The sequence below is a fragment of the Rhea pennata genome, chromosome 14 (assembly GCF_028389875.1).
Source record: "Rhea pennata isolate bPtePen1 chromosome 14, bPtePen1.pri, whole genome shotgun sequence".
Taxonomy (NCBI): Eukaryota; Metazoa; Chordata; class Aves; order Rheiformes; family Rheidae; genus Rhea; species Rhea pennata.
The window spans coordinates 236,351-249,267 of NC_084676.1; the positions used below are offsets into that span (position 1 = coordinate 236,351).

Here is a 12,917-nt window from a genome sequence, read left to right on the forward strand (position 1 = left end):
CTGTGGACCACTAATTAGATTGAGGCCCCATTTCAAAGCTATAGTTCTTACACAGAGTTTTAATAAGTAGTACATATTAGTAAAAGTTATTTCTCCTCTAGAGAAAAAACTTTAACATCATTTGTAGAACCCTGACTTTTAACAGAGTAAACTCATTTTTGTTAGTGCAGAATTAAGAAATTTTCTTTATAATGCAGAACCAGGGAAGAGTTTGCTCAAGTCTAGGGAGGTCAATAAGATTGAGTATGGATTGTATTCAAAACCTGTACAACTGAACAGTGACTCAACAAAGCTATACATACATACATAGGTTTCAGCACATGAGTTCTCCAACTTAGCTGAAGTTTCACCATCTGCATTTCCTCCAGAACAGTCTTTTTGACATTCAAAAGGATGTTATTTTTTCTTTGATTGATTTGTACGTCAGTATCCTGGTTTCTGGACAAGTAGTTCAACAGCTTACAATTATTACTGTTATTGTGCCCTCAGACATACCAGCTGCAAAAGAGATTACAGCATTCCAGTTGGCTAAATGTTCTACTGCCAACAAATCTGTGGTATAGTAAAATAATAGTAAGAACAGTCAAGCCACTATTTAAAAGAGCCACTATTTATCCACACTTGTTCTCTTTGGCCAGAGTGATTCTTATGAGAGAGTAAGTTCTTACAGAAACATTAAGCTTCATGCTCCTTCTTCCTTTCTGATAACAAATTGACACTAAATGTATTTCAGACAGTTCTAGAAGTATTGCAGTTACGAATGAACACTACAGCCATGATTTTATATTTGGAGTTGTAATTTAAATTTGCTATTTTATTTAAAATTTGGATTTAATCATTAACCAGGTCACTTAAATAAGAGTGTACTCTTTCTAGATCTAAATGACATCTAAAATGCTTCAGCTGATGAACCGTTGATAAAGGCAAATGATAGCATGCTCCTACACTTAGAATGACAATGTTTGGAAACCTCTACACATACTAAGTAAATGTATCCTTGAACAGGTAATAACAGATTAAAACAAATATAATCTCCACCTCTATTCTCCAAGTTCCTCATGGTGTTTCAAATTAGTACATTTTCAGTTAGTATTCCGAGTTAGGATTTGGAAAAGTTAGGCTCCCTAAATATTTCCTTCTATTAAATGATTACCATACAATCTAGCACAATGGTTTGTGGCCTAATTTGTAGAACTTAATGGTCAAGAATATGGTCCAGATCAATCTTTTACAGGAATATGTTGTAGTAAAGCTTTTCAGAGATAGATACCTGAGGGATATCTGTTTTAAATGAATCCCCAAGTAAGTACCTGAACAGGGGGTTAATTTCTTTTGTAAAGATACAGAGCAGCTAAACCTCATTTTTACTTCAGAAATATTTATAGATACTTAATAGCCCTAAACTGTAGAATCATAGAATTGGTAAGGTTGGAAGGGACCTCTAGAGATCATCTAGCCCAACCCTCAAATGGGGATCGAACCCGTAGCTTGGCATTGTTATCACGACGCTCTAACCAACTGAGCTAAACCTAACCCTTATCCTTCCTTACTTCCTTTATTCTGTCCCTCTTTTTATCTTCTCCATTTTACTTAAAAATAAATAAATCTTAGAAGAGAAAACATAGATCTGAATGTTTTGACATGCACTTTTTAAAAGCCATAAAAATCTTAAACAGATTTTTAGTCTGTACTGCAAAATACTATTCTTTAGCTATTCTGTGATAAAATATACTTTTCTTGCTTTTTTTTTTGGGGGGGGTAAACTCTATATTTCAATCAGGACAGGATATCAGGTATAAATGATATAAATCTGAGATCTAAAAATGTGAATAAATTGTCCCTCCCAAGGTTATCGTATTCTTCCATGTGTGCTTTTCTTAGAGTGCATTTAGGGATGTACGTAGAAATACACTTGCAGATCTGTCAAGGAAAATATACAAGCTTTGCATTAGCTCTGAAAAGTGTTTTAAAGAGTATCTAGTCATCTTGTATATTTTAGCAGGAAATCACATTATACTTTTGCTTATTCTGCATTTCTCTCAAACCACATGCTCTTTAGTCAATACATTCCCTTGAGAGTAGTGTGGAGCTGTTCATAAGCAGGGGCAAGTACTAGAGGGGCACATCTTGCTATTTCTTTTCTGGCGTTAGGTGTAATTATCACGGTGTAGATGCTGACTCCAGTGAGGAAAAAAAAGGAGCAGTCTCTATTAAGCCACACCTGTAAGGATGGGCTGGAAATCTGTCCCATGCATTCTATTGCATATATATATATATATATATATATAGTTTATGGTACATTTCACCCAGTCGTTCCCTACAGTCCTGTGGGAATGGCTGACTGCTTTCTGAACTCTGCTTCCTTAGTGTGCTGGTTTCTAATGATGACTAGTCACGTGTCTGAGAGGAAAAAAAGTGATGCTTAGTAAGAGGATATAGGTTGCAAACCATCCTCAGCATATCTAGCGAGCTGAATGCCTTTTGATAGCTCCTGACTGTGGGATGATCTGCATCTTCTACAGTCTAGGACTCTATCTTAGCTTAGGGATATCATCACTTCTTTAAACAGAAATGGTAATGGAGATCTATAATATTAAAGATAAGGATATAATTATCCTTACCTATGCATGTGTGGCATCTAAGGGAGTGTCTATAAACTTCAGAACCATGGATAGGCAATAGTAATCGGAGGTGTCCCGACTCACACTGCTCACTCACACAAAGTCTGTCCAGCATTTAGACCCATGTTAAAGCAAGGCTCAATCAGTTCAGTATCTCAATTATACCATCATACCTAATTATATACTAGTTCTAGTTAATTCTTCCTTATAGGATGAGGAATAAAGCATAATTTTTTTTAGGAAAACATACTTGAGGAAACATTAGCATATTCCATGCTTATTTTTTTCAGGATATGAATGAAGTAGCCAACTTTGTTCAAGGCTCAAGGGATGGTTGTGAGCAGAATGACTTAAACTACCCTCCTTTTACTCCCTGTAAGTCCATCTTCTTCAACTGGGAAGCAAAGAAATCAATATGTTTCTGAATTACTGTGCTATCAACTACAAGGGTATGAAGAGTTTTTATCATCAGTTTTATGGCTGTTTTTTAAATATTGTTATTGACAGAAAATGTAAGTTACCTAAGCCTAAGTCAAAGATGCAGTTTATACAATTCATGAGAAAAAATGACTTTTTTTCCCCTTTCCAAATCATTACTGAATTTTGTTGTTGTCTTAATTTAGCCTAATAATGGTACTAATTTTCTTTTAACTTCAAATAAAATTCAAATTCTTTATTAAATAATAATTTTGAGTGATCCTTGACAGTACATTGTCAGATCAAGTGATTTAGACATTTAGAGTGCAGTTATGCAGTCCTTCATGGCTGGACCAGTGTCTGCATGAGAAATCTAGAGGGCAGGAAGCTGAATTATGTTGAGCTTAATTCATTACTTAGTGAACCATTTTAGTGACAAAGTTTGCAAGTGAAAATGTCGTTCCCTCTGACTTCAGATGTATATGTAGGGTGCAAATGAAATTTAAACTTTTCCCTCTGTACTAGATTTAAATATATAGTGTTTCCATTTCTGTATTTCAGATGAAAGAACAGGAAAGGAGTACCTTTCGGTAGACTAAAAGATACAACTTTAAATAATGAGTATTATACCATCACTTTGCTTCCATGCTCATGATAAAGAACCCAGTATGCGTCATTTGTGCAAAGATTTACTGAAAGAAGTGCCAGAAAGCATCGACATTGAAGGGAGTCTGTGATTACTATTTAATTGCACTTAGACATAGATAGATTGTATGAGTTAATCGTTACATGTTCAGAACAAATTGAAGCATGTTATACATCAGTCTGCTAAATTCCACTCAGTTAGTAAAGCTACATTTATGCAAGTTCTAGCAGTATTAGGTAAATTCTTTTGCTATTTGTGTATATATTTATGTATTTATTGCCATGAAATATGGAAAATTTGAAGACAGAAAGCTTCTTAGTTAAAGCAAAGATGAATTAAAACAACAACCTTTAGAACATTACATGATACAAATGAGTTCTTACTGTTTTGTAATACTGGGTTTAATACAAACACTAAACAGAAAAAAGGACCTAAATATCACGTATGTGCATGAAGGAGAAGAATGGGAATACTCAGAATCAAAGTGTACTTGAGAACTGTTATCTTTATTCTTTTATCAAAGGTATTCTTGATGGACTCCTGTATTCCAAGACTGTTTGTATGGATGCAGTGCAGAAGTGGGGGAGACAGTACGATGTTCACAGCCTGTTTGGGTATTCTATGATCTTATCAACAAAACAGTAAGGAATGCTTCCTAATACTTCTACCAAAAAAAAAAAAAAAAAAAAAAAAAAAAGAAAAAAAGAAAAAGAAAAAAGAGAAAGAAAAAGGAGAGAGAGTGAATATAGTGAGTAGTTTCACTTCTTCACTTCCAAGGGAACTTGATTGTGGGAAGAGTATGAATTTTCAGGCTTCTGGAAAATCTGTCTTTCCATAATTGATTAAATCTCCAGTCCTATAGTGACGTGCTAGATTTCCGTGACCTTATTGTGTGCAGAGTTCAAATACAACCAAGGTTGGTGGGCAAAAACTTACAGAAACATTCTTTAGGGTTAATATAAGGAACTTAGCTATAAGGCACCTGGTTAAGTGTGAGAGAATTTGTGTACTCGACTTATTTGTTATCGTAAAATAACAAATATAAACTTACCTTATATAAAACTATCAGCTGAATGTCTTTTTTATTCTTTGCATGATTCCAATTTTTTTTCTCATTTTTCAGAGCCATTGACTCTTTGTTTCCTGGAAAACGAAGCTTGCTTTTCTCAAGGTCTACTTTTGTGGGATCAGGAAAGTATGCAGGACACTGGCTGGGAGATAATGCAGCAACATGGGATCACATAAAATGGGCAATACCAGGAATGCTGGAATTTAACCTCTTTGGAATTCCTTACGTATGAAACAGTAATCTGTGATTTCCTTTCAAAACAAACACATAAGAATTGCTCTGTATATATGTAATACCTGATTATCTAATCAAATCTGTATAAATGTTTTTTAAGCTGTAAATGAATTCCTTTAGAAGTCTGATTTAAATGTTTTCTTCCCAGGAACTATTGATTTTAGCTTTAGACCGTTTTCTTATCTTGATTATGTAGGTGCATAGCTGTCAAATAAATTGTTTCAATCCACCTTCTACCTCTGTTATTTTTCATTTATCTTCAAATGCGATAGGAACACCTATTTATTAATGAAATGTCCATATTACTTTTTATGATTTGATATTCTGTGACTTTTGGACTGCTTTGCTAATGTATGCATATTAGCACCAAACAAGAAGGTAAATATTTGGCAGAAAGAGATCTATGAGCAGTGTTAGTGAGAAGTTAACTTAATTTTCTGTACTACCTGTACTTGAATTAGAACAATTCTGTTCATGTAGATGGTGGGCTGTAAATGTGTTTGCAGACCTCTATTTGAATTTACAGAAAAATAAGTAGTTACCCAGCTATTTCTACTTCAAATAGTAGAAGTACTTGAATTGCTAACATAATTCTGGAGTTGAATTAGAGCAAAATACAGTGGGCAAATTTAGGTATGGATAAGAGATTTGAAAAAAAGACAGATTTTACATAGAAATATGTCAAATGGCTCTACCACCATGGCTAGTAATTAAGGATGAATTAATAAATCTCTGAAAATCACTGCTTGAAGATTTTTTGTAGAGATTAGAGGTGCAATGTACCAAACTTATTATGTATTCTGTGTGTATTTTAAGATTGGAGCAGATATTTGTGGGTTTTTTGATGACACCACAGAAGAACTTTGCACACGATGGATGCAAGTAGGAGCTTTTTATCCATTTTCCAGGAATCACAATACTGAACTGTGCATAGTAAGTTGTACATTCTCTTTATGTTACTCTACTACATTTCCACACAATACCACATTTCCATTAACATTTTATCACTAATAATTAGATAGCTGACTAATTTAAAATTGGTACAACCTTAAACTCTCATTATGAAATTCTATTTCCAGAAGGTTTAGCTTCATAAGGGCTAATAATATGCACTGGGGTTTACATTCATTTGACATGAAGTTTTATCCTTGTTAGTCATATCTACAATGAAGGACACTTGCTGCCATGTGAGTAATCATCCTGACTCTTGGGAGCACCCTCTACTTACATCTGGAATGCATGTGGGCAAGGAATGCCTGCAGTGAAAAGCAACCATCTCTTGGACTGGTTTACTGGAGGACCAGAACCTCCAGTCACACTCTACAAGGCAGACACATTGCAGAGGTGCACCACTTAATTGAAGGGTCTGTGAAGCAGCCTCCAACTTCTGCGTATCTGACATACAGTGTTTATAAACTCCCTCTGCATAAAACAATAGCAAAATATTACTTATTTTCAGTCTCAAGATCCTGCTGTGTTTGGAGCTGATTCGGTCTTGGTGAAATCATCAAAGCATTACTTGAACATACGCTATACTTTGCTGCCTTACCTGTATACACTCTTTTACAAAGCTCATACTCAAGGAGACACAGTTGCTCGGCCAGTTCTGCATGAGTAAGTTTACTAACCAGAGTTCATGCTACTTTTACTAGGAAGGAAGAATTGAGGCAGGTTAAATGCTGTTAGGGACTTCCTAAACACACTTACAATCTGTGAAAGACAGTGCACATTGCAATATGTATAGACAACTTCTAAATTCATGAAATTTCACTTTGAAGTAATCAGAAGAGTAATTAAAAACCATCTATGATTTCTGCATACACATATATATTATTTTCAACTACTCTAAGAATTGCTACAAAATGTCATAGAATAAATGAAATAATTCTCACCACATTTCAGAATTTTTTTTCCTTACCTGCCAACTCTTGAATAAAGCTTTGTCAATTCTAACAAGAACATCCACACAGAGACACACTTGTATAATCAATATTAACTACATTAATAATCCTGTAAATTCTAAATTTCACATTGCCTCAGATGAAAATAATATTGTGATGTTGTGATGACTTTTCAGAAGTGATTCTAGACAATCAGTGACTTGAAATATTAAGATTACTCATGACAATATAATTAGTCAATACAGTTAATGTTGTTATTTTCCCTTTGTCTAGGTTCTATTCTGATGAAGCAACATGGAGTATTGATAAGCAGTTTTTATGGGGTCCTGGTCTACTTATTACACCTGTGCTTGACCCGGTACATTTCACTACCTTGACACCTACCTCATAACGACTTTAAAGGAAATAGGGACAATTTGAATCACTATTCCAGTTCTTTTCTCTTGCAGGGAATTTCGGACTAAAATTCTCAACAACTAAAATTTACTGACCCTTTATTCTTGTCATTCTTCTATTCTTTTGCTTAGAAACTACCTTCTAATTTTCAGCCAAATCATTTTTGTGAAAATATTATGTAGCTTAGAAGTTAAGTTTCCCCTACTCGCTGTATATGTATTTTCCCCTGAAGTCATGCTCAAGCTGAAAAGAAAAATAGGGTCTTCTACTTCCCAGATGAATCTAGTAAATTTGCTTGGGTTCTATTCTAACCAGAACTGCACGGAAAAAGCAAAATAAAGAAGATTTAACGATGCTTGTGAATATCCTGTGAGACTTGTTTTAGAAGTGCTGTGACTCCAAGTTGCATACAATGAGTTAACTCAATATGGAACTGCGAGTCTTGACCAGAACTGTCAACAGTAGTCCGAAAGAGACTTCAGAGGTTCTCTTTCATTAGCATTAATATAGCTATATCTCCAGTGGAAATATGTCTCTTGATACAAACTTTGATAAATTCATTTTTCATGGATACAGAATATTAATGATATGGTTGTCCTGCGACTCCTAGTAAGCCAAGGGGGTAGGGGGAGTGTTACATTTTTCTTCATTTGCTGTTCCATTAAGAGAGCCCACAATTCAGAACATATTTTTAACATTGTGTAAATGGAAAATCTTGTATGTTGTGCTATTAAATCCCATTTCTGTTTTCTAGTCCTCTAGAGAATGTAATCCTTCTCTTATGAAATTTTCTTATTTCAAACTTCATTACACTTTCGGAAATTTTGGCTTATTAGATTAACTTGCCTTCAAATATGAAAGTTGTTTCTTCATTTGTCTTCCAGGGCGTGGATGTAGTTCAAGCCTATATTCCTGATGCAGTATGGTATGATTATGATACAGTAAGTGCATGCATAGTATAATATGATGTGGCTTCCTAAATTTCTGTAGGATAAAATAGGATTTTCAGCCCTGCTCCAGGGTTAGAGATCTAAAGGAAAGCCTGTAGGAAGGAAAGAGTGAGAGAAGGGATGGTGGAGCAAGAAATCAAAACCCTACGAAAAGGATACACAGATGTGGATAGAATGCAGGAAAGACAAAGACAAACTGAATGAAAACTTAAGCAAAGATCATATTTGAAATAGTGAAGTATAATGTTAATAATAATGCATGAAACAGTTTGCAACTATCTTTTACAAATGTCATTTCTGCAAGTAGGTTCCCCCACTACTGAGATGATCATTTTAATGAGTGAAAAATGACATTGTTCACTTCAAATGTTTAAAACCAAAGACTGAGAGGTGTTGATTTATAACATTATAGTATATTGACCTATGGCTATTTTATTTTTGCAATCATTGACAGTTTTATGGGTACTTACATAACTTAAATTTTTTACTGAAAGGGAGAATTAAGTTCAAACTCAGACTTTAAGACAGCATTCATATCAGTAAGTAATGCAACACAGTTGTTCATTTTTACATCCCTGTTAATAAGGGAGCAAAAATCTCCTGGAGAAAACAATGGATTGATATGTACCTACCAATGGACAAACTGGGACTTCATTTGAGAGGAGGCTATGTTTTCCCTTTTCAACAACCAGCTACCACAACAGTTGCAAGGCAAGTTTTAAGTTTTTATTTATATACATTTTTGTTGTAAGTTTTATTATTTATTAATAAGTATTATTTATTATTATTTATTATAGGTATTATTATTTATTATACTTTTAAATAAGTTTTTATTTATTATACATTTAAGATAAATACTTTTTTCACAGTCGTAAGAATCCTATGGGACTTATAATTGCACTGGATGACAATAATGAAGCTTTCGGGGAATTATTCTGGGATGATGGAGAATCAACAGGTGAGCAGAATAAATAAGATAGCCAAAATATTAATATTTACAAATTTACATTTTCTCATTGATTTTACAGAACAGAAATAATGCAGTGAGAATGTTGATTTTAATATACAACAAGCTGTTATCATTTCTTTAATCACTTGTAAGTAGAAAAATAATAGTTTTAACTAGCTTATATTTTTTCACTGGTTTGGGCTTCACAATAATGTTACATATGTAAAGGATTGGTGCATTAGCATGCTGACTGTTAAACTACACTGTTGGGAGTGATGTATATTGTGGTACATGTTCAAGACAGTTTCAGTATGTACAAGAATGCATCTAAACTGTGTTTAGCAATAAGATTCAGTAGAAGATGGAAAAGCAATCAGTTTTAAAAGTATAGCTTATACTATAGTTTGCACTCATACAAAGTGTTTTCATGAACAGAAGACTTCCCACACATCTTCTCTCCACTGGCTTATACTCTACACCAAATATAAAATTCATGAATCTTCAACTCTGAGCTTTAAAAATAATTCAAAAAAAAAAAAAAAAAAAAAAAAAAAAAAGAATTTCAAGCAATTTAAAAATACCAATACCCAGGATGAATTCATCTGAAGATTTAAATTGGCAGAATGTTAAATATGGGAACAAGTTTTCCTGCTTTGAAAAATAATCAGAACTTCTAATTTTATTGTAGTTTGTGCAGCATCTGTTCAGTGCATTAGCAATCTTGATGGTAGTTTCTGAATGCAAATATAATAATGATAGTAAATAGCATGATAATAATAGTTAGCAATATACTGGTCTCTAACTGTAGAACCATCCTGTTTTCAATGCCTTTGATTCTGCACTGCAACTGTAACTTCTTTCTCCACATTTTAGGTACAGTTGACAGTAAAACTTACATTGCTTATGAGTTTAAAGTTTCCAGTGTAAGTATTTTTTTAAGGATCTTACTTTCATTTTCAGTTTTAATCAGTAATATCTCCTAAGGATATGCTTTTTTCCCCCTCTCACAGTACTTACTAAGAAATATTTCATTAAGCCTATGAAGTATCATTTCTAGAATATTGTCATTTGACTGGAGCATAAAATCTATATTTGCTTTTGGTTCTCCTGATTACTTCTAGTATCTAAAGAATCCCTACTTCCTGTCACACAGTAAACTTAGTAGGCTTATAGAACAAGAGTACTGTAAAACATCAGTGGTGGTAAAGCAGTGTGAAAGGAGATTAATGTATTGTTTGTGATTCTAAACAGTTGTAAAACTGAAAAAAAAGAATCTTCATATATTGTAAAATTTAGCTGAATTTCTCCAGTGAGTGAGAGGAAAATGTCTGAACCCACAGAATCCACTTCACTGTTTTCATTTATGTATGTATTCTTTAATAGGAATTGCCTCTGTTTGGCAAGGTAAAGTTCAGTCAGCTTTTCTATTTCTTATTACTTGCAGATTTCATATTATAAGCATTCCAAATAATATGATACTTATTTTTTTCATTAAAATGCTATCTGCTGAAGTTATTCTTTCCCTTGACGTGTCGAAACACCAGGACAACAATCAGACAGAATGCATAAGAACATGGAAAGGGAAGCAAGAACAAATTCATTGTTTTTATTTATCTTAATTTGTATATCTGGTAATACTGTGTATATGAAATCTCACCTAGTAGTAGAGCTTGCAACTGTTGTAACTGAATGTAACTGAGTTGTCTGTAATGGTGCTGAAGGTTTACTGTGAACAAAAGCTAATGTGAAGTCTCATACAGGCAGCGGTAAGGAGGATACATGATGGTACATATGAGAACGATGGTACAGATCAAATGACAGGACTCTGATATTGTCCATTGTAACAGAACAAGGCTAGCTTTTCTATATCATGAACACTGAATGCAGTCTTTCAATTATAAGATACAGCAATGTACATTGCCCCATCGCAGACACTTGTTATCTTTTTTCTTATTTCTGAAACCAAAAAGGAAGTGGAAATAAAAGTATGAAGCATGTTATATAGAAGATAGAACACGTTTTGTAGCACTTAAATGTTAACAACAAAAAAGACAACAATTAATATGCTAAGGAAAAGGCTTACTTTATAGTGTATTGTCAATAATTATTTAGGAAAATTAACTGTATCTCTTAAAATCACATCAGGAAAAATTTTGGCAATATGATGTGATTGTTTTATTATTTCTCAGAATGTTCTACACATGAATGTTATAAACAACAATTACAATGATCCAAGCAACTTGAAGTTTGAAGAAATCAGAATTCTGGGATTAGTCCAAGAACCAACAAATGTTACAGTATCTCAAAACAATGCTGTGCAAAGCTCTTCACATAATATCACCTATTATCCTGCAGATAAGGTAAGTAACAATAGAAAAACTGAAACTAAAAAGCTTTGGAGTTGTACCATCTTTATTTTATATATTGCAAATGATAATATTCAGTGCTATTGTAGATTCCACAAAATATGCTATTATCTATTTTATCACAGAACAACAGTACAATTACATTAAATTCAACTGTATGGGGAGTGGATCTCAGTATTGCTCTCAGATACTCTGTGCAATACAAAGTGTATTATACAGTTATTCATGTAGCTACATTTGACTTAGAAGCAGAGGAGTAGCTTTATTAGGTGAAATAATATTTGTGTTTTTAATGATTCTTTGAGCAATGATTACAAAACAAAAAGAAGTATGATTCTGACAATTCATTTATCGTTTTAGACAGCATTTCTCAGAGGATGAACATAGAGTGGCAGCAATGTGGTAAATGGATGTGCTAAGCAGGCAAGCACAATGCTTCTAGCGGGGAGTTTTCATGAAAATGTTCTACCACCTTAGGAGTAGTACTGGCATTGGTTTGAACGTGCATTTTACACTATCTTTAATTATTATAAGGTTTTGAGTTACCGGTTATCTCAGTTACTCAAATAGAAGCAAAGTATGTTAACTTTTTCTTACTGCTTACACTGAAATTTAGAAAGGTTAACGAGCCGTGCACTTATCTTCATTCCTCATGTGCTTCCATAGGACATACAGGATTAGCTCTTTTTCAGGTCTTATGCACCTGAATTTCGGTGCATGCATTTGTAAAAATAATATATTTAATGCTGAAGGACAGACACTAAGATTTTTGAGAGCTGCTAGGTAGGACAACTTATTGTTTCTGAGGCTCTGCACTTCTGCAGGCTGAAATTAGTAACTGTTTATTGCTTGATATGTATAGGTTGCGCATATAAGAGGACTTCAGCTTGAACTGGGAAAATCATACTCATTACAGTGGACTCAAGAAGTCAGTGTCAATGAAAGATACGATTGCCATCCCAGTCAAGATGCAACAAAGGAAAAATGTGAACAATTTGGCTGTGTCTGGAGTGTAAGGAAAAATTATTTGTCTAAACCAAATGAGAGAGCATTTTAAGAATCCTAGCTTTGTTTTTGTATATGTTATAGTGAAAAAAGTAGTCACTTCATTGCTATGAACATGTCAGCAGTGTACCCTTGCAGGGGTATCTTTAGAGTCCCTCTTCAAAGTACATTATTCTATGATTCTCAAAATCAAAATTTCAAAGCTTGGATATATCCCCCCTCTTTTAGCCCCTCTAGAAGAAAAAAAAAAGCTGAAATGGTTGAACTTTCTTAAATTTATTGTACTATTAGAAATGTTTTTGTAATTTTGAATATGTGGAAATGTCTTCTTGTGTTATCCAGTTATGAACTGGATACATTTCA

General features: G+C 33.7%; 1 protein-coding gene across 1 annotated transcript in view; it reads left to right on the top strand.

Annotated features, from left to right (window-relative positions):
- LOC134146984 (maltase-glucoamylase-like) overlaps positions 1–12,917 on the top strand; it is a 53,693-nt gene that overhangs the window by 19,279 nt on the left and 21,497 nt on the right. The window contains exons 13-24 of the mRNA XM_062587681.1: positions 2,912–2,996; positions 4,208–4,325; positions 4,808–4,979; positions 5,804–5,920; positions 6,447–6,601; positions 7,162–7,246; positions 8,169–8,225; positions 8,821–8,945; positions 9,104–9,192; positions 10,057–10,106; positions 11,373–11,543; positions 12,412–12,561. Of these exons, the coding sequence (XP_062443665.1) occupies positions 2,912–2,996; positions 4,208–4,325; positions 4,808–4,979; positions 5,804–5,920; positions 6,447–6,601; positions 7,162–7,246; positions 8,169–8,225; positions 8,821–8,945; positions 9,104–9,192; positions 10,057–10,106; positions 11,373–11,543; positions 12,412–12,561 (1,374 nt within the window). The remainder of the gene's footprint in view (positions 1–2,911; positions 2,997–4,207; positions 4,326–4,807; positions 4,980–5,803; positions 5,921–6,446; positions 6,602–7,161; positions 7,247–8,168; positions 8,226–8,820; positions 8,946–9,103; positions 9,193–10,056; positions 10,107–11,372; positions 11,544–12,411; positions 12,562–12,917) is intronic.